The sequence below is a fragment of the Notothenia rossii genome (assembly GCF_949606895.1).
Source record: "Notothenia rossii genome assembly, chromosome: 3".
Lineage (NCBI taxonomy): Eukaryota > Metazoa > Chordata > Actinopteri > Perciformes > Nototheniidae > Notothenia > Notothenia rossii.
Window position 1 is genome coordinate 38,679,169 of NC_136901.1, and position 22,698 is coordinate 38,701,866.

General features: G+C 42.0%; 1 protein-coding gene across 2 annotated transcripts in view; it reads right to left on the reverse strand.

Moving 5' to 3' along the window:
- shroom4 (shroom family member 4) overlaps positions 1-22,698 on the reverse strand; it is an 80,544-nt gene that overhangs the window by 3,067 nt on the left and 54,779 nt on the right. For both annotated transcript variants that reach the window (XM_079672177.1, XM_079672178.1), the window contains 8 exons: positions 12,811-15,574; positions 9,106-9,167; positions 6,286-7,590; positions 5,526-6,074; positions 4,092-4,221; positions 2,531-2,632; positions 1,123-1,293; positions 457-599 (listed from right to left, as the gene is read on the reverse strand). In XM_079672177.1, coding sequence (XP_079528303.1) covers positions 457-599; positions 1,123-1,293; positions 2,531-2,632; positions 4,092-4,221; positions 5,526-6,074; positions 6,286-7,590; positions 9,106-9,167; positions 12,811-15,574 — 5,226 coding nt within the window. The remainder of the gene's footprint in view (positions 1-456; positions 600-1,122; positions 1,294-2,530; positions 2,633-4,091; positions 4,222-5,525; positions 6,075-6,285; positions 7,591-9,105; positions 9,168-12,810; positions 15,575-22,698) is intronic.

Sequence of the window (22,698 nt, forward strand, 5' to 3'; positions counted from 1 at the left end):
AATTGTAAACATTTTGCACTTAAGACAAGATTTATTCCATCTTTTTTTCCATTCTATTTCTATGTAAATACTGCAATATTTTACTATATTTAAAGTCAAATTCCTTGTACGTGTAAACCTGGTAATAAACCTGATTCTGATATTGCTTATGGTAGGATTTGTCTTAACACAAAGCATACGTTAACATACGGTTTCATCCCACAGGTCATAAGACTGCTAAACACCTGAGCTCTGCAATAAACCGTATTTAATTGTGTCTTAATGTACGTTATTTAATTTCATATTCTGTTCTTCTACATATCATATTCTATTGACATAATAGACTTTTTGCACTACTTTGTGTTTTATTATATATGCTGCCTTGTTGGAGGAGCTCACGTCAGAAGATTTTCATTTCCATTTCTACACTGTAGCTTATGTGGCAATAAAACATTTGAATTTTGAATTTGAATGTACCTGTAGTCGCGGTGCTGCTCGGGGGTCAGGCAGCGGGCCAGCACCCGGCTGACGGCCTGCTCTCTGCGGTCCACGTGGTCCTTCAGGTCCTGAGCCTCCGACAGCTGACGCAGGAGCTGCCGCTTCTTCTCCAGCAGGGGGAGCTGCAGGACAGAGGGACGGGGTGTTACATTTTGCACATTTAAATACATTCTTTCTTTACACAAATATCATTTTCATTTGTTCTAGCTGATCCTGTGACATCTCACATTAATTTCCTGATATTATTTATACTTTCTAGTCTCCATCTTTCTTAATTTTTGTTTTTGTCAGTTTTAAACCCCTTTCTTCAACCAGGCCGAAGCTTTTGGTGGAAATGTAATGCTACCTTTTCACCTCCCTATAGATACAATTAAAAGCCATTTCCTTTCTCTTTCTCTAACTGCTGTAGCACTTTAAAAGACGATTAGATAAACCCACATAGTGAAGCACATATCAAAATAACAGAATTAAGTAACAACCATAAAGACGTCTTCCTCTCCCACAGTCTCTGAATAAGTTCCTTTGTTTTAGTTTGTGCATACTATACTTGTACCACTTAAAATAGCCGTTCTTTGTGCTTTTTAAACGCTGTGTTCAACCACAGTGAATGACACGTACACCCCCCTCTCCCTGTGTTGTGCTCACCCTCTCGTGGTGCTCCGTGTCGGGGTCCAAAGTGTCCAAAGTGCTCTCCACCCTCAGCAGACGTCCGGACAGCGACAGCAGAAGACTCACCACTTTATCCAGGTCTCCGATGAACATGCGGAACTTATCCACCTCGTTGGGTTTACACACCAGCACCACCATGCTCTCCACCTGAACACACACACACACACACACACACACACACACACACACACACACACACACACACACACACACAGAGAGTAAATACAGAGCTGAATCCCAGATCAAATGCAAGCTGAAGGCCCTTTATGAGCATGTTCTCTCTCACTGATTGTGCTGTTATGTTACATGTTTGTTGTTTGTTTTTCATGTATAGGTGTTGATGTTTGTCTGTTGATGTTACATTTCATTTAGCTAACGCTTTTTATCTATAACAACGTACAATTACCAATTACAGGGACATTCTCCCTGGAGTAACTAAGGGCTAAGTGCCTTACTCAAGGTGTTCCTGGTGGGATTTGAACTCACAACCTTCCGATCTTCAGCCTACCTCACTATCCATTAGACCACCACTATCCTACAGACCACCACTACCCTTATACATGGAGCTGCTGTGATGCAAGTCCAATTACAGACTTGATCTGACCATTAAAGTATTATCGTAATAAACAACGTTATTTATATAGCACCTTTCATGCTTGGCGCAGCCCAAAGTGCTTTACAGAGTATGACAAAAGATCACAATAACAAATGAGGAACATCATTAAAATATGTTAAAACAAGAAAACAAGAACAGTGATACTACAAAAAATGATAAGCCAAATTAAAAAGATAGGTCTTTAATTTACTTTTTAAAATTCCAATTAAGGTTGCCGTTCTAAGATCAAATGGATCCTAGGAGTACAACAGGGATCCTGATCGGAGACCTTTAACATTGGTTTTCTTTCTGTGTTTTCAGTCACGAAATGTCCAAAATGTGGTTGGTTTCGGCATGTAACATGGCCAAACTGTGATTAAATATCAAACCGTGTCTCAAAGTAACTCAAAACCTGCACTTTGGACATTTTGCATCCCTCAGTGCTTAAACCTTCGATGTACAGATTATTGTGCAATAGAAAATGCAAGGTGCACAATTCAATAATGAATGAATGAGTGCGAGTCTGAAATCAGAGAAGTTCACAGGTATAATTTCCTAAAAAGGGAATTATTTGCTTGTTTCTTGTAGATTTAATAGTTTATTTTACTGTAATTCATCAAGAAAACATGTCAAACATAACATTATGTATTATGAAGACCTCCTTTAATCCTTGAACAGTGAATATTTTTAAACATTTTGCATTGTTAGTGCGTTTAAGTTCCCTTACTTTGACTACATCCAGTTATGGATGTTACAAATAAAAGAGAATAAAGAAAGACAGATTCCCACCTCCTCCCCCAGCTGGGCGTTGGCTCTGATGTCTTCCTGCAGTCCTCTCTGAGCTTCCCTCAGCACACCCAGCTTCTTCCTCAGGCTCTCCATCAGCTGTTTCTGCATCACACATGGAGTCAATGTTAAAACAAGCCAATCTAGAGATAACAGGCAACACCTCACTGTTGTCAGCTTCACATCATTAGTGGTTACTTATCAGAGAAGTTTACAGGTTCTTCATCAAATGCTGTTGATGTGTTGTGATTTTAAAAAGGTGTCTAGGGGACTGGCTGGGGACAACAGCTGGGAATTAGCAATGTTGGCTAAAGCTGCCCCACTTATTGTTTTGTGTGACAATGGGGACTGTCCACGACACTATAAACAAATACACTAAACTGCTTTGTCTGGGAAACACTGATTGTAGCGATAAAAAAAGTCTATTTTTTTAAAAATAAGTCAGAATTCTTAGGAAAAAGTCAGATATCGGAGAAAATTTCAAAATATTGAGAAAAAGTTAATTCTGTAGAAAAAAGTCAAAACTGTGAAAAAAGTCAATTCTGATGGAAAAAGTATTTTTTTGGAGAAATAAGTCAGAATTCTGAGAAAAAAGTCAAAATTTGGGAGATAATTGTCAAATTTGAGAAAAAAGTGAGTTCTTAGAAAAAAGTCAGGGGTCTGAAAAAAGTCAAAATACTAAGAAAAAGCTAATTCGGAGAAAAAAGTCAGCATTTCGAGGAAAAAGTTAATTCTTAAAAATAAGTCCGAATTCTGAGAAAAAAATATGACTGAGCTAAATGTCAAATTTGAGAAAAAAGTAAAAATTGTGAGGAAAAAGTTAATTCTGCAAAAAAAAGTCAAAACTGTGAAAAAAGTCAATTCTGATGAAAAAAAATATTTTTCTTTAGCAATAAGTCAGAATTCTGAGAAAAAGAATAGATAAATGTCAAATTTGAGAAAAAAGTGAATTCTTAGAAAAAAGTCAGGAATCTGAAAAAAGTCAAAATACTAAGAAAAAGCTAATTCTGAGAAAAAAGTCATGCTTGAGAAAAAAAGTCAACATTTCAAGGAAAAAGTTCATTCTTCAGAAATAAGTCCGAATTTTGAGAAAAAATGTAAAAATTCGGAGACAAAAATATTATTCTGAGTTAAATGTCAAATTTGAGAAAAAAAATAAAAATCTCAAGAAAAAAGTTTGTTCTGTAAAAAAAAGTCAAAGCTGTGAAAAAAGTCAATTCTGAGGGAAAAAGTATTTTTTTTTAAACAAGTCAGAATTCAGAGAAAAAAATATTACACTGAGATAATTATCGCAATTTGAGAAAAGTGAATTCTTAGAAAAAAGTGAAAGTTCATTCTGTATAAAAAGTAACAAACAAATGTTACCTTCTCCTCTGTGGGACGAACAAAGGTATTCTGATTCTGAAAGTCAGTGTGTGTGTGTGTGTGTGTGTGTGTGTGTGTGTGTGTGTGTGTGTGTGTGTGTGTGTGTGTGTGTGTGTGTGTGTGTGTGTGTGTGTGTGTGCGTGCGTGCTTGCGTGCGTGTGTGTTTGCGTGTGTGTGTGTGCGTGCGTGTGTGTGTTACCTTGTAGATGAGCTCGTCGTCCTCGTCCCGCTCTCTGGTATCTGTGAAGTCCTTCATCTGAGACAGGAGCTGGGCCTTGGCGGCCGACGTGCTGTAATACGACGAGCAGCTGGAGCTGGCTCCGGAGCGCCTGAGGGGAAAACAGTTTATTTTATTTACGCACAGATAAAACACAGAGCGGAGCGATATGAAGCAGACACGAGGTCGTAAATACAGTGATTAGAAAAGTACATAAACAAGAAATGCAGTCAATTACGTGGGCTAAAGGGAGGCAGAAGGAAAACAAAAAGGGCATATGGGAAACATGTTAGCTCCAAACAAGCAAATAAGAGGCAGAGTGGAACTGGAGACCAGATGATGAAGAAGTTCAAAACAAGCTGGGGGTTAACAGACAAATAAATACAAAGGAAATCATTCAAATCCACCTTTTGTTGGACATTTAGGTTTAACTTCTTGTATTTTTATAGAAATATTTGTTTGAGCCTTTAATGGGCATTCTTACTTTTAAATATTCTTACGTTTAAATAAATATTTGTATATAAAAATACAGTGTTATTTTATCTTTTTATGGTAATATATATTATATATTCAAGCACACTGCTTGATAAGAGTATTCAAAACTTGAAAAATATCCCTCTAAGGTGCATTTAGAACAGACAAAAAATGTGCGATTAATTTGCGATTAAATATTTTAATCGACTGACAGCCCTAATACTTTTACTTTATTGAGTATTTTACTTTATGTTTGAATAAATATTTGTATTTTTTTTATTGACATTACTTTAACTACTTAAGTTTATAGAAATATTTGTACATTTACATTTTTGTATTTTTATGTATTTAATTCTACAATGGAGCACCTCTCAATTACCTCCCAATTACTTTGCCATCAATTGCCTAAAGTATTCTGATTCTGATTCATGTGTTATGGTCTTCATCGAAACTGGATTCCAATGCTAATTTAATGTACAAATATAGGACTTGTCCTTCTGTCATATGTGGCAGTAATTACCCAGGTGGCACCTGTGTTGGCAAAACAAAACATTTGTAACAGGGAGAGTTAAAAAAACTTTAGAAAAAACTTGGCTGCAGCAAGGTGCTCTGGAAAGGTTGTGGGAAACGGGGAATAAGCTCACACACACACACACACACACACACACACACACACACACACACACACACACACACACACACACACACACACACACACACACACACACACACACACACACACACACACACACACACACACACACACACACACACACACACACACACACACACACACACACACACACACACACACACACACACACACACACACACACACACACACACACACACACACACACACACACACACACACACACACACACACACACACACACACACACACACACACACACACACACACACACACACACACACACACACCTGTCCAGGCTGTTGTTGTTGTGCTCCGGGCTCTGATAGGCTCCTCTCCAGCTCTCTCTACCCGACTCCCCCTCACTGTTTTGGGGGAAGAGCTCCTCCAGACTCAGCCTCTCTCCTCCGCTCTCCTCCTCCAACGTGTCGATGTCCGTCTCCAGCACAGTCACCGGCAGAGCGAAGCACGGCAGCTCGCTGGTGATTGGCTCGTCCTCGGCCAGAAGCACGTCCTCCTCCTGGAAGTCGTCGATGTCCGTCTCCATGGGGATGTCCAGCTCTGCGTCCAGGCTGTGGGCGGGACTTGGGCTCAGGGTGGTTTCTGATTCGTTCCCTGGTTCGAGAGAGCTCTTCTGGGGCTCGATGCTGTGGAAGAGGTAGGATTCAGGAGGGGAAACCAAGCCGACGTTATCCATCACAGGTGGAAGGGTTGAGTCGCTATGAACTCTGGGAGATGGAGTTCTCTCCCACTCTGCTCCAGGTCTGATGTTAGAGTGGTTTTTGAGAGGCTTCACTGTTACTCTGTCCTCCTCAGGGCTGATGATCATCTCAGATACCCTGCAGGGACACAGATAGACTTTATTAACACAATTATTGAAACCTGGATACATAATAATAATTAAAAAGATAGGCTTTTCATTTACTTTTAAAGATTCCAATTGAGGTTGCTGTTCTAAGATCAAATGGGAGGCTGTTCACTTGGACATTAATTGTGACTTTCAATTGCAGTAAAATATCATCCAAATGTAGAATTTACTACGGAGCTCACCTGTTCTTACTGCTCTCTTTTGGTGGAAGTGGAGGTGGAGGTCGAGAGGATAAAACCTCCCCCCTCTCCTGCTGAGAATACACCCCCATCAGGTCTCTCTCTGCCTGGGGAGGAGCCACTGGTCTGAAGCCCCTCCTGGAGAACATGGGACTGGGCGGAGCTACGGTAAAAGTCCGGTCCTGATGCGGCATTTGATTGGATGGAGCGTGGGAGAAGGCGTGATCCTGCGTTTGTGCTGGATTCTGATTGGATGGAGCGTGGGAGAAGGCGTGATCCTGCGTTTGTGCTGGATTCTGATTGGATGGAGCGTGGGAGAATGAGCGCTCCTGCGTTTGTGCTGGATTCTGATTGGATGGAGCGTGGGAGAAGGCGTGCTCCTGCGTTTGTGCTGGATTCTGATGGGATGGAGCGTGGGAGAATGAGCGCTCCTGCGTTTGTGCTGGATTCTGATTGGATGGAGCGTGGGAGAATGAGCGCTCCTGCGTTTGTGCTGGATTCTGATGCGATGGAGCGTGGGAGAAGGCGTGCTCCTGCGTTTGTGCTGGATTCTGATTGGATGGAGCGTGGGAGAAGGCGTGCTCTTGTGTTTGTGCTGGATTCTGATTGGATGGAGCGCGGGAGAAGGCGTGCTCTTGTGTTTGTGCTGGATTCTGATTGGATGGAGCGTGGGAGAAGGCGTGCTCTTGTGTTTGTGCTGGATTCTGATTGGATGAGAGTGCCTGGGTTTGGCTGCAGTTGCATCTCGGGCAGTTTTCGGACACTTCCTGCCTCTGTGGAGGAAGACTGAAGGACCTCTGTCTGGACGTATCGGTTGGAGGGGGAGGTGGAAGGATGCATGAAGAAGAGGAGTGGGCGGGGTCTAAAGATGAAGGGATGGATTGAGGAGAGGCGGAGAAAAGGCTGTGGCTAGACGCCCGTCTGCGTTGAAACTGCTCCCATTTTGGGGGTGGAGGTCTCGGTGGAGGCGGGGTTTTCTTCCTGTTCATCCGTGAAGTGTTAGCAGTTTCTCCTCCCATGACTCCTCCTCCTCCTCCTCCTCCTCCTCCTCCTCCTCCTCCTCCTCCTCCTCCTCCCTCCTCCACCTCGCTCAGCGTCTGGCTGGTGGACACAGAAATGGAGGGCGACCAGCGTTGGTTGTTGCCGTCGAAGCGGAGGTCGTTTTCGGACATGGCTCGGCCTCGGAGAGAGAGAGGCACCGACGGAGGAGGGAAGGAGAATCCGTTACGATCTTCTCCATCGGACGGCCTGTGGCTCCTCTGACCCTGATGGAGCTGGCTGTTGATCTCTGGAGGTCTGGAGTAGTCCCTGGGATATGGAGATATTGGCGAGAGAAGAGCATTACAAATCATACTTCGATGTCAACAAACAGATACAGAGGGAAGTAACATTATGACACTACCAAGGGGAGATACCACAAACCACAGTTGTACATCTTGAGTGTTAGACTTTGAATAACTCAGGGTGTATTTTTCTTACTTAAAGTATAATTCAAGTTTTTAGAGATGCATAGTTAAAGGGATGGCTTAACGTGTTGACTTAATGACAAACCACTCACTAATGCATGTGGAAGAGTGAGGGCTTAACTTAACATACAGACAAAGAAGCACCTACGTGTGGGCGTAGATTATAATTTGTATGTATGTCTGGTAAAGTGGAAAAAACAGACAGGTTTTTACACTTCAGCGATTATTTAACACTTTTTTAAACTCAGTTTGTTATTGGGACTGTGTAGGTGAGGTTGACTGTAACGTTTTCTTGGCAACAAACTGTTATGGAATTGTTTATATTTTGGATTGTTTTTCTATTTGTACTTATACTGTTTTATACTCGTACTTTGACCATTTCTGAGCAATCTGGTGCCACTAAATGTTTTTAAAGCTCGGTTGGATGCTACTCAATCGGAAGCTGTCGGTACCTGCTCATGTGGATAGTTATTGTAAATTGTAAACCCTGTAATGATGCTGTATGATGTCCTTTTTGTGGTTCTGTTTATGTTTTTATTTTTCATGTGGAACCTACTTGAGCAGGTCTCCATTGAAAAAGAGATCAATGATCTCAATGGGATCAACCTGGATAAATAAAGGTTTGAAATGAAAAAAAACATTGTCTAATGCAGCAGTTAATGTCCATATTACGCAACAAAACAACAACATATGGAGATTCGGGTGACTGAAATATAAGATTCCTTGTTGGCAAACTTGAGTAAAGGGGTGCGATAAAGAACATTAAAGGAACAGGTCATCCTCATTTGTATTCAGGAGGGAAATACCACAAACCACAGTCCTGATAAAGCTGCTGATTTGGAGTTTTTTGAACGTGTAATTATGTATACATGTCTTTTCAGGTCATGTGTTTTAATGGGACTGTGTATGATTTGTCATTGTATATATTTTGGGTTTGTCCTTTACACTTGTTTCCACGTTACGAAACAAAAACAGTCGTTAAATTACAGTAAATGTTTCCTCTTTGCATTCCTTCTGTTTCTCTCGGGTCAGATATGAGTAAGGGTCTCTCTTTACAGGCCATGCATGTCCTTAAACCCCCCCCCCCCCTCCTCTCTCTATCAGGAATCACCATCCAACCACATATCATTATGGGCACATTTTGAAGCATGGATGATTAGAGCTCATTATAGTCAAATCACAGCCAGGCATGACTGAGTGGGGTTTCCTCCGTCACAATGCACAATGGAGCGACCCCACCTAAGGACCCCACTCACAGACGACCTGAGATGAAGTGTGTGTCGAAAGGAATATATGAAATACTCAGAAGATCTTGTTTATATGAGTGTGTGTGAGGCAGCGACAGGAAGTGGCTCACCTCTCAGTCAGGCTGTACTTCCTGTTTAGCTTGGCCGCTTCCTGTTGCCGGGCGGGATACATCTGGGGAAGACATTAAAAAGCCGGTTAATAACATGGTAGGAATGAAGGAAGGAATCAATCTGGTGCAAAGTGTTGGTCAGCACACGTCCCGGCTGAGAGGAAGTGGGCGTGCTGCTCCACCCGTCTGGACACTTTAATGGTGATGAGGTTCATTAAGGTGGAGGTATTTTAGCATTTTGGAAATCTTTTTCTCATTCAATTGTTTTGAATTCTTAGTCTCATTTCCACTATCAATTAATCAATTAATCTACCACTTATGTTCTTGATAAGCAACATAGTAAGTTATAAAATGTCAATACAGATCACTATGAGTGAATGTTTTGTCTCACTATTGGTCCAAAACTCAAATAAATATATTTTCATCATATTCAAGTTAACATTTTTGCTAAAAAAAAATTAAATCTTTAAATGAATGATTGATCATGAATCAATTATAAATTAGTTGTCGTTTATTTTCTGTCAGCCAATAAGCTTTTTTTAAAATTATTTTTGTGCTGTTGATGCAGTCTCACGTTTAATTTTGTTCTTTATTTTCAATTAAAATGGAGATGACAGACTTTTTAAAGTATATTTATCTAATTATGGGCAATGCAATTGAATGGTTTTGACGTTTTTTAAGCACTTTGTAACTTGAATGAACTGAATCCAGTTCAAACTTCCTCAAGGTCTTCATCTGCAGATAGTTTGCTCAGTTTAAAGATTATTTTGTCAAACAGTAAACTATTAAGTTTCGCACTCAATTTTGTAAACCTGTTGAAATGTTCTGTAGTTACATTACTACTTTTCACACAAAGCTTCCCTTATAAATTGCTAAAAGTTACCACTAAATCCACTTTAATGGGTAGATTAATAATTAAACAGCAGGTATTGAGTAGGTAAGGGAATGTCTCTGTCTGAATGTTGATCTAAGAAACAAAGCGCATTACGTCCACATACAGGAAACGTCTGCACAAAGCATTCAGCAGCTCTATTGCCCAGCAGAGGAATGCTGAACGAACTCATTGCCCCCGCGTCACTGGTCAGAGATACTGCAGCTGGCAGATAGCAGCGCCCCACACACACACACACACACACACACACACACACACACACACACACACACACACACACACACACACACACACACACACACACACACACACACACACACACACACACACACACACACACACACACACACACACACACACACACACACACACACACACACACACACACACACACACACACACACACACACACACACACACACACACACACACACACACACACAGCAATGTATATCTGAACATTCGGATGGTGTTTTTGTTGGACTGGTGCGATGTAAATTTAACATATTTGGCCGTCACTTTCTGTCAACAGATCATAAAATCCATAAAATGGTAACAACTGATAAGTTTGTGATAATAAAGTGTAGACCACAAGTGCCTGAATGCACCCCCGCTGCATTTAAATCCATTGTCTCTTGGGATTCAAAAGAGCATATTGTAATGTATAGTTTCCTTTGGCTTCCATTAGTGAATATTTTGAATAAAAACCCTTAATATGGCATAGTTTCGATTTTTTTTTTTGGCTTGACTTTAAAACAATTGCATAACTAACAAAACATACATTGAACATTTAATACATGATTTTTAATTGTGTGTTTCATTTTGAATGAGCATTGGGTATACAATGTTTTCCATACTTTCCTTTAAGAAAATGATGTATAATAAAAATAAGTAAAATCTAATAGTCACATTTTGCCAATAAAAATGTAAGCATTTCCTAAAATAAGAGCCCATTGAGTGACAGACCACAAAGAATAATAATGTAAGGAGCCAGTTACACTTCTATATATTCTAACACGGTGTTTCCTTCCCAATACAAACACGAATGAACTGAATTTTACTCAAAATTTGGAACTGTGTGTTTGGATTGTAACGTGAGAGATGACATGTACGAGTTTCATTTTGCATGAGTGTATTTCGATGTGTCTTATCACAGCCCTTTTGTCCATCTAGATTACATCTGTTAGCATTATAAATATTGGTCGTTGTCGGCTGCAGATATGAAACAGGAATTCAACGCATGGGGTTGTCTGTGTGCCATCAAAGCAACAACCTTTCATTTGAAAAGGATCACAACATATCTGCTGGATGCATCGAGGCCAAGGCTAATGTCAGTTTAGCTTTGCTCGGGGTCACATGATAAGGTTACTAATGGGCTGAAGTTCACAGAACAGTCAAACGTTTAGAACGAGGGCTGCACCCCCCGCCAAGACACTCAAATAAATATGTGGTAGACAAAGTAACCCAACGCTGCTATTATCGCTGACACAAGTGTTCGCCGCTGTTGCCCAATCTCTCTCAGCTCCAGGAGCTATTTGAATTTTCAATGAGAGTTTCAGACTCTGACCGCATGCAGGATGCGAGGATCGACTACAAACCAACCGTTCAACCACGGAGAACTTGGAGCGAGTTGCTACTCCACCATCCAAGTGTGTCCACTCAATACCCTTTCTGATTTTAAAGATAGTTTTCAGTCTCCAGTGGTCATTTAAGCTCAGACTCAAACCACAGTCTGATTTCAGCAAGCTATACAGTTTATCTTTCTCTGTGGGAGGCGCTACTTGGTTTCGGTGCTGCAGGGTCACAGGCTGTTATTCAGCTCAGCAGACCTGCTGCTGGCGATCGGTTTGCCTTGTAAACATACTTGCTAATGGCTGCAATTACAACGTGTTTATGTCCCAACAAGATTGATGCCTTAAAAATTAGGTTTTCAGGTCTCAATGTGATGCAAAACTGGCTCGACTATAGACATTTGTTTATCAGATAGGGGTGCTCGATTATGGCAAAAATCATAATCTCGATTATTTGGGTCAATAATTCTAATTGCGATTATTAAATGCGATTATTCATTGACTTTGAAAATATCAATTTATTGGAGAATTACTATTGGTTGATTACCCCTGAACTTTAAGTATAATTCAACTGAAAAAAAAAAAGAATTATAAAAAAAAAAAAGTAATAATAATAATTTTTAAAAAATCGTTTTATTTCGATTACTCTGTTTTCGTAATCGTTGCAAGCCATAATCGTAATCCCGGTTAAAATAAGATTAATTGAGCAGCCCTATTATCAGATGTTTTGACAATAATGGTTTGGTTGCAGGCCACCCTTTGTTTCAACAATTTAAAGTTATTGACAGAAAATATAAGTGCTAGTAACAGTTAAAAGCATGTGAGGGAGATGTATCCTGCCCGGCAACAGCGTACCAACCCCTGTACACAAATGATCAACCAGGACAGTCTAATTTATTTAGAAAAACAAATACATTTCAATAAATCATAAAGTGATATGTATCTCACCTCTGAGTGAATGTATTTCAAGACCAAATGGCAACTGACCAAAACTTCAACTCACTCCAGATCTCTATCATCTACTCTTTCAGGCCACATATCACTCTCTGTCTCTTTTTGTCCATAAACCTGACAGAGACAAGTTTATAATCCAGATCCCAGGAAAGCAAACTCTACAGAGAGCTAACCCCGGCGACCCCTGACTCCTTCATGACCCGTACAAAAACCGGCACGTGTCTTTGATCAATGGGGGGAAACAGAATTTGCAAATACATTGATGCATGTTTGAATAAGCACTCTCACCTCTGTGGGTGTGTAGCTCCTCGCTGTGTGTCCCTGCTGAAGTGGTTGCTGGCTCTCCATTGGCTGGGATGGGGTGTTGACGGGATGGAAAGCCGATCGAGTGACTTGATTCTGGGTTTGGCTATGGGAGAACGTCTGAGGCTTTGGCTGGAAGATGTGTTGGAAGTCTTGATTTCTGTCTTTGACGCCATATAACTCCTGATGTGAGCTGAGCTGAGCATCTTCCCTTTCCTTCTCCCTCTTCAGCTCTTCCTCTCTTTCTTTTTCGAGACGTTCCTGCTCTCTGGCCCTCTCTATGTCCTTCTCCCTCTCCAACTCAAGCTCCCTCTCTCGTTCCCTTTCCCACTGTCTCACCCTCTCCTCTCGTTCCCTCTCCCTCAGCCTTGCCATCTCCATTTCTAAATCCCTCTCCCTTTCTCTCAGCCTCTCTTCCCTCCCTCGTTCCCTTGCCCTCTCCTCCCTTTCCCTCGCTTGTTCTCTCTCCTTCTCCTTCTGCCTCTCCCTGCTGGTACTCATAGAAAGCCTCCTGGCCTCCACAGAGTTTGAAAGGGGGTCGCTTTCCTGCAGAAGTCCCCCCTGGTAGGAGTATCTTCTCTGGGTTGGGTGTTGACCAATCTCCCCTCCCTGGTGCTCCGATTGTTGGACGGGTTTTTTCTGCCTCCGACTCGACATGTTAAGCCCGGAAACACTCTTGCTCGTCTCCTCGAAAAACTTCATTCTATCGGCAAACGGAAGGATTTCGGACTCGTCCTTCCGAGAAGAGGAGCGAGTGTATGAGGATGAAGATGAGAAGGCACAAACCCCATGCCGTGATCCTGTGAGTCCCAACGGATCCTTATCCAAGATTCTACACCGTCGTTCCGATTCGGGTTCTGGTTGGAGTTTGTGCTCTGGGGTCCAACGCCAGCGACGGGCTTTACCAGCAGGAGCCGGTTCCTCCACCACTCGGACGCCAACACCAAAATGTGGCACTCCTGGGTCCAGAATCTGTACGGAGCTGGATAGGTTGTTGTCTTGAGTGTAGCTTGTGGACTGGGTCTGCAAAACATCGCTTGCTTTCTCGACCGGTGCTGTGGTGATGGCATTTATTTGGGGACTAACAGGTCGGGCGAATGCAACTTTGGTAATCCTTTCCTGGACAGGCAGGTCCTGGTCGTCCCCTTCCTCATTGAGGTCCTCCTCCTTCACAGTTTCCCCACTACAGAGCAACCCTCCTGGGCCCCGGCTCTTCTGAAGCTGGGCCTTTTTCCTCTGGATCTCATTACGGAGGTTGGTCGCAAATCGCTCGTTGCGACGGCGGTTCCTGCGATGGTTCTTAGACGCCGGGGACCTCTTCATGTCCTCTCCTACTACACTCTCCTCAATGTTACCTCTATCCACTGCTCTCTGCTCTCCCAGTAAAGTATCCATACTAGCAGCAGCACTAAGAGGCTGGAAATCTCTCTCTAGTATCTGGTCTGAGCTCAACTGTCCCTTGATTGACGATCCAGTTTGTTCCCCAGGGACACTCGCGGATCGGCCCCAAGGGTGGTGATGCTCAACCGTGGTTCCATTTAGCCTCTCCTCATCATCTTCCAAGAACACAGATCCCGGGGTGGAGCAACGGCTACCCCCCCATTTATTTGACGGTCCGTTGGGGTGGTTGTGGGAAGTTTCTTGGTCTTCCCTCGTGGGCTGGAGCGATGAATAGGACCACTGGCTGCTAGACGAGGACAAGGAGGGATCAGAAGTATCCGACGGATTGCGAGGCTCCAATGAAGATGCGTCACTTTCACAGTCCAATAACTGGAGCTGTGTAGCGAGGAGTTTAGCGGGGGCGCTGTGCCGGTGAAGCCCCGTCGGGGAGTGCTTGATCTCTGAGCGCGTGATACGAGATCGCTCTTGAACCTCCATGGAGGATTCGGCAGGTAAGGAGGAAGGACAAAGAGAAGTCATGGGGACTGGGGAGGACGTCTCTGAGGTGGTTTCTGTATTGTAGTCTTTATTAGCACTGATATCACATCTGATATGTCTAATGTCTTCAGTCTGTCTTTGGATATAGTGCGAGTTCGGGGTATCCTCTTTCAAATTCTTACCACATTCCTCTGGGGCAGGGAAGCCGTTTTGAATTCCTGATTCAACATTCAGAGAGGACTTTACTTCCTGGTAAAAGGGAACGCTGGAAATGTCAATGGGAGCAGAGACGCAACGTTTGTTGGCGGCGTTCGGGCGACTCCGAGTTGCCCTAAAACTGTCCTTCCTTGTCGGAGGCTGAGGAGGGTTCATCTTTCTCTCAGCTGCTTTTTTTCCATTTCTTATGATCTCAAATTCTCCTCCCCTCCGCTCCTCCTCATAACAGCAGGAGGAAGGCCTCTCTTTTATCTCCACGTTTTTAGATCTCGGCCTGGTGAGCGACCTGGACTTGAGAACAATAAGCTGCAAGTCATCCGGGGCCTCGCTAGATGAACTCCCCAGGGTCGAGGTATCACCGACAGGGTAGCCTTGACAAGATGGCCCCAGCCCCTGCAGGAGGTTATCCATGGAGCAGGCTTCACCGGGCCTTAGTGGCACCGTTGCGTAGTCAGATGTGTTTGAGCTGGCGGAGAATGAGCTGTAGGCAGAGTCTCTTTTGTTGTTGAAGAGGGCGGGGTCGACGGGGGAAATATGGGAGTCAGAGTATGTCTGCGGTGTGGGTGTTGGTGTGTCCAAGCTTTCCATGGAGCCCAGGGAACTGCTTCGGTCCGTGGAGGAGTAAGGTCTGGACAGCTGACCCCACTGTAAGTCACTGCAAAGACAAAGAAGACAAAGAAAATCAAATTAATTGTCGTTTAAATGTTTGAATATATTCTCGAACAACTGCAGACATCATGCAACCCTTTGCGTACACCTTCTGATGACGCAATGTAAGCCATTGGGAACACTTTGCGCAGTCAGAAAGTAAAAGATCGCCTTGTGACGTCCCTTTGGTCTCTGGAAACTTCCAATTGGCACTTGTCATTGACTTTTGACATTTTATAGTGAAAAATCGGAACCATTCCGACAACAGTGGTAAAAAAAACTATTGAGAAACTACATAAAATAAGTCATCTTTTATTTTTCAAGTGACAAGTTGCGGTATCCCCCTCGAGACGTTTAAAGTGTGTCGTTCTGGAACATAACTTTTGAACTGTACAGCTGGGGAATCTGTTTTCTATCAGTCGTGAGCCGAAGATCCACGGCAGCCCCATGTGTTTTCAAAGACCCTCAGAGGAAGCCTCTTAAGGCGGTCAGGGATTTCCTCCTCATCAATTCCAAATGCCTCAAGTCAAAATCTCAAAGCTATCCCCTTGATTCCTCTCTTCCTCTTTTCATTCCTTTCTTCTTTATGTGGATTTTTGCTGTCCCATCTCCTTAACATCAAATATGAATGCAATCCAAAATGAAGTTTTTTTCCAACATACTTTTTCCAACATATGGCACCTGCTATCCTTTTTCAGATACGGAAAGAAATCCCAAAAAACCTTCAAACCTCAAGAAAAGCAAGGGGAGATATTCCTCCTCAACAACTGCTTAGTATGCAATCACAGTGATTGTTGTTCAAATAACTCTCTCCTCTGTTCCCCTCTCATTCTCACCAAAAAATGATGAACGGAAGGTTGCGAGTTCAAATCCCGCCTGGAACACCACTACTAGTGTGCCCTTGAGTAAGGCACTTAGCCTTTGGTACTCCGGTTCTCACTCATTAACAACGCAACACAGAGCAACAAGAACGTTGCCTACAGTAGCCATGAACTTGCATGTATTTTCTTATTTGAGGGGGGGGTGGATGCGCGGGCCACCGGAATAGGTTAAGGGGCCTTTGGCTTTTCTTGCCGGGGGGGGGGGTGCGGTGCGGTGCCCCCACAAAAAGAATACAATGCTGCGAGAAACACTGCTCACTGTATAAGGGTTAGTGTTAGAAATGCCAGAAAAAAGACAAATAAATTGAGTAAAAAGAAAACAGAAAGTATGGTTTTCCCAACAATATCAACTTCTTATGAAAACCACAAAAGACAAAATGAAAGGGAGTTCTTTCCAGTGTAAGTAGAGCTAAGGGAATGGGAGTATGGATAGTAAATCCAGAAGGTAGGGGCACCCACTGGTTGAAATCCAATTCCCTTTGAGAATCCAACAAAAATGTCATTTTCGTTTTATTGTGGTATTTTTCCCTATAAAAAAAGAGCGAGTGGTAACTCTCCCTTTGTATTTCTTTTCTGTCTTACTCAAACAATAGGGAACCTTGCCAAGGAGACAGAGGAGAGGTTGGAGAAGAAAAACATTTCTAAAAGGGCTTTGATGTGAAACGAGTAACCGGCAGAATATCCTTGGGCTGTTTCTGTGGTATTTATGGTTTACGATCCATTGAAAGATCTGAAAACTGATCTTAAAAAGTGTTTCACCACGAGGTAATCTTCTAAAAATATGATTATGTGCGCAGATATCTTTTAGTGGTCTGCAGAATTTGTGTAGGTAATTTGTCTTTTTATGCACTCATCATTATTGCACTATGTAAATACAATCTATGAAAGTGGTTTTGCATGCTTAAGCCCATTTATTACAAATATTGTTTTTATATTACATCAATTTTGCAAGGAATTCTTTGATGTTTTAGAAAATAAGTAGCTTTGTTTGGCAACCTTTTGCTCCTGAAACTTATTTATTCCATCTCCATGAACCTCAAGTTTATTATTTCGGATAATGTTATTGTAAAGAGGATAGCAAAAATCTAATGTTCCCCGCATAGCACTTGGTTTTGATAATCTGACAAGTCTGTTAGGCATATTCAATGCACAGCAAGTGTTTCAGCAAGTTTCAAGAACTGCTTTAAATGGAAAACAATGGCTGCCTTGAAATGTAAAACACAGCAGTTTCACGTTGATACTAGTGGGAAACGGTGTCATTATCTGCATGAGAAAAAGCCTTTAAAGGAAGTGAGCAATGAATGAAAAAGGATGGGCTGTTGGATACATTTGACCTGGGTGACAGAGAGAGGAACAGAGGAAATGAGACGGGAGCTGGACAGGAAATTACAGTTACTCCCATACTTGTCAACCCTCCCGATTTTCGCGGGAGACTCCCGATTTCATTGCCCTCTCCCGGTTTCCTCCCGGGGTCATATTTCTCCCGCATTTCTCCCGATTTCTGACAAAATCAGATTTACTCAGTACTGTTTCCACTCGACTTTAATACAGCTACACCATTGTTTGGTTTCCATGGTTACACGTCTCTTTAGTAGCGCACGCAACTGAAAGTCTGAGAGGGTGAGGCGGATAGTCACAGAAAACAGAACAAAAATCGACAACTACTCTACTCTCTGCTCACTCCTTTCCTGCCCACACATATGCTCAGGGCCGTGGGAAGTAGGGGTGCTGAGGGTGCTGCAGCACCCCCTGGTGGAGGACAGGGGATCTGCACTTCCACAAGATTAAATGCAAATATAATACAAAAATAACGAATTTTCAGCCTTGATGTAACAACATTCATAATTAAGTAAAGATAACACCCTTTTCACCCCGGTTACATTTTCCATTTGCCCTGTACGATGGGCGCTTTAAGTGATGAAAGTGGGGAATGTTGGCTTATCAGGCGCCCAGCTCATAGCCAAAGTGCGAGAGAGAGAGAGAGAGAGAGAGAGAGAGAGAGAGAGAGAGAGAGAGAGAGAGAGAGAGAGAGACAGAGATAGATAGATTGATAGAGAGAGGGGATGCACCGGTACCGGCGGGGATTGTTGTTAGCTTCTGCTGCGCTAACGGATATAAGAAGCTGTTTCTACAATAATGTGGAGGGAGTGTTCTGTCCTGTCAGACTGAGAGGCTCAGTGAGGTAAAGGACTCTGAGTGTTTAGATAGTTCACTTTAGTCTAAGTTATCTCAGTGGATCTCAAACGTTTTGATCACAATTTATGTAAGCAAATATTTCAAAGGGACATTATTATTATTAGGATATATAAAAACAGGTTTGAAATCATTCCAATGTATACTATAGGACAGTAAACCCAAAAAAATGTTTAAAACTGGAGAGATTTAAAAATATGCATAAATAAATAAATGTTAACTGATAAAATAAGATATGAATGAAACACAAAAATAAAACAAGTTAGCCTACATTTATTTGTTATTGGCTATGGTAGGTTATTGGTTATGTTCACATACAAACCGATCTTTTTCACGTGGGTGTTTAGAGTTGTATCCCCTAGATCAGTCTCTAGTAATTGGGCGCTCAAAGTGCACCAGATTGAAGTATTTTACTTTAAAATGTTAAAAAAAATCTTCCCGGGGGGGCACCCCCGGACCCCCTTACAGGATGTGAAGTCCACCCCCCAATTAAAACATGTTCATGCAATACTAAATACATTTGAAGCCTTTTTATATAAGCTGTCCACCATATCAATACGTTTCTCTTTTTGTAGTGTATTGGTCTTTTGTAGAGGTTTTTCATTGCCAGCTAAAATCTTGCCTAGGGCAGCAAATTGGTCAGAACCAGCCCTGGTGTCATCCCCACAGCACCCCCCATTTGAAACATGTTCCCACGGCTATGCATATGCTCCATCAAGGATGGTGCTACAGGCCGCAAGGCATTGCACTTAGATTAACATTAACATGCTAAACATTAACATGTTCTAACAGCTCCGGCGATCCACTAGCACCCCCCCCCCCCCCCCCATTCTGCATTTTGAAATGCTCCCGATTTCTCAGGTCTCAAGGTTGACAAGTACCCGCCCAATCAAACGTCAAATGTGGAACATGTGAGTGTGAGGGCTGACACCAGAGTTGGGTGTAACAATATTACTTTTGTCGGTAACGGAGTAATGTAACGCGTTACACTTTTATAATTCAGTAATCACACTACAGTTACAAACATTGCCCCGACACGCGTTACTTTTATAAAATAATCACACTCACTGACAGACAGGAGGGGTTTCCGCCGCAGGTTTGTATACATGTAGGCCTACGTAATCTGCGCGATTTGCGCGTCCACATCTCCACGTGCAGTGCTGCATAAATCTTTTCATCTGTAAACTCCCTCAACGGGGCCCCTCGCTCTCTTTTGTTGATCGCCCTCTCACGGGTGAACAGTTCAATGTCCCGCTTCATTGTAGGAATTCTGCCATGTCTCTACCACTTTAGTTTGACCATCTCTGTTACTAAGTTATGGAAAACTAAATAAATAAGAAATTAGATACCTTACCGTTACAGCCGTCATAAAGAATGGTAAGAATAAGAATAATGCGTCTTGAACTGGTTTCATTAATTAGTGTCTTTACGTTTTACTGTTAGCTTGTTGTGGTAGGCTGGTAGCCTATTTTATTAAAGAGCATATAAAAAGAAAGACTTAATGCAATAGTAATTGGGGGTGCAAGTGGAGTCTCGCAGAGGCAAAACTGTGGCGCGCTTACACTGTAGGTGCGCCGCAGTCTGCGTGATCTGCCTGTAGGGAGGGGCGGACCGGCCTTGCGAGTAAAGTAACGAGTTAGTGTAATATATTACTTTTTTTTAAATGTAATATGTAATGTATTACTTTTTTTTAGTAACGACCCCATCTCTGGCTGACACAGATAACGCACAAACACAACTACTGTACACGATGGGGCATGTGTGTTCAGAAAACCCAGCTCAATAGCTCAAAATATAAGCAGTTTAGCTCAGAAACTGGTGTCTTTTTTCCTCAAACACTTGCATATTTCGTTTAAGTACTTCCATAAAAACAGCCTGTACAAAATGTCCCTCTGCTCCACACAGTTTATTGAATGTCTTCCTCTCTTTGTCCACATGTTCTGGGAGTCACATGCCATTGTCCAGAGTTATGCCGGGAGCTGCCTCCTCATCAGATGTTTCTGTGTGTGTGTGTGTGTGTGTGTGTGTGTGTGTGTGTGTGTGTGTGTGTGTGTGTGTGTGTGTGTGTGTGTGTGTGTGTGTGTGTGTGTGTGTGTGTGTGTGTGTGTGTGTGTGTATGTGTGTGTGTGTGTGTGTGTGTGTGTGTGTGTGTGTGTGTGTGTGTGTGTGTGTGTGTGTGTGTGTGTGTGTGTGTGTGTGTGTGTACGTGTGTATGTGAAAGACAAACTGTGGGAATAAAAGACCCACACACACACAAAAACACAAACATACACTGCTATCTAATCCTCATGGGACCATTAAATCTAATCGGGGTGCATTATATCACTGATTCCTATCAAAATGAATACAAGGCGCAGACGTCATCCACCGTGAAGCTGACTAACAAAGACTATTTTTATTGTGAGTCAATATACAGACTGCGGTAACTTCCTCTTTCCTTTAAAGCGTTACACTTCAGCTTTGTGAGATCATAATGCAATACAAAGAAGACTGAATGGACCACTCAGCCTATTGTCCTAATGGTTACGCAATTATATAAAAATATCCATGTCATATCAAGGTGTGTAACCAACTTAAAAATTGATTAATCACTCTAGTCTTCTATTGGACTTCAGGCTTTTAAGATGTGATTATTTAAGACATTTTAAGACGTCAATTCATCATCCTTACATGGGATTAAAACGCCTACACAATGACCATCACACTGTCAAAAGAAAATCATATTCAAAGTTGAAATAAGACCATTTGATTTAACTTTGTCAAATAAAGGGAACGTCAAATCCAACGTCACCCACCAGAGACAGACAGACAAAGAACAGATCTGATTGGTTATCACTTCGGAATGTTTAAATAGAAGCCAAACATAGACCAATGGGCTTCCTGCGTGGGCAAAAGTGCTGATTTTAAACACGGTGATGTCACCTGCTTCCTGGTTACCAAAAACCCCCCGCCAGTGACTTTCAACCAACGACCGATGGAGTCATCCATGTGTTTGACTTAAACACACAGAATGACTCACTGTGTGCTTAAATCTGCACATCAGGCAAGTTTTACTTTTACCATTTATATAGTTTTACTTACTGTTGTACAATTTTGTATGCAGTTACTACTATTTCTTATTTTTATTTATTTATTGTTATTTTTTGTAAATACATATTTTTTTCATTGCGTACTCTAAATTCTAATCTTAAAAGGTAGGGTAGGTAAGAATGTAGAAACCAGCTCGAGTGAACTAGAATTTGAATATACGCAACCGAAAAAAATCTGCCACTTCCTTACAGAGCCCCTCCTCCAACACACACGAACGCGCACATGACCAATGAGGGCACGAGATAAGTTTGTGCACAGATGGAAGGCTGACAGGCAGGTAGGCCATCCAGTTACTTTAGCCGGGCCGGCTCAGATGATTGGTCGTGCTTTTTACAGCGCCACGGCTTCCACAGATGACATTTTTTTTGTATTCATTGCTATCGGGATGTTAAGAGCATTCCATGGAATATAACAACAAGTGTTTCTGAAGTGAATTACCTACCCTAACTTTAATTTAAATATTTGTATTCTACTTTTGTATTTATCTTTAATATTTTTCATTCTAAAATGGAGCAACCAAATCCAATTTCCCTAGAAAAAAAATGTTTGAAGAAAGATTGTTATACTTTCTAATTTACAATACATGAGAGTAACACCTACGTCACTTCCGGGCAAAAAGTACGGCTCCGCCCACTTTTGGGGGGAAACAAAGCTGTCATTTGAACGGCGGTCAATACAAATTCTGAAGTTTTTGCCAATCCGATTAGAAACGTAAGAAAACCGTGGATTTTCGGATCTTCAAAGAGCCCGATTACGACGCCCAGACAGGCAAACAATTACATTAAATCAATGGAAATCGACAATCGGGCTCACAGCTACTACTTATAATATATGTTATCCCTTATTTTAAATGTAACTACTTAATGTTGAATGAAATGTAAATCATGTTTTTCAAAGACTGTGACCTAAAACCAGAGATTAAGAGCTTCAAATAAAAACATTTTGATGTATTCATTTGAAGACAATA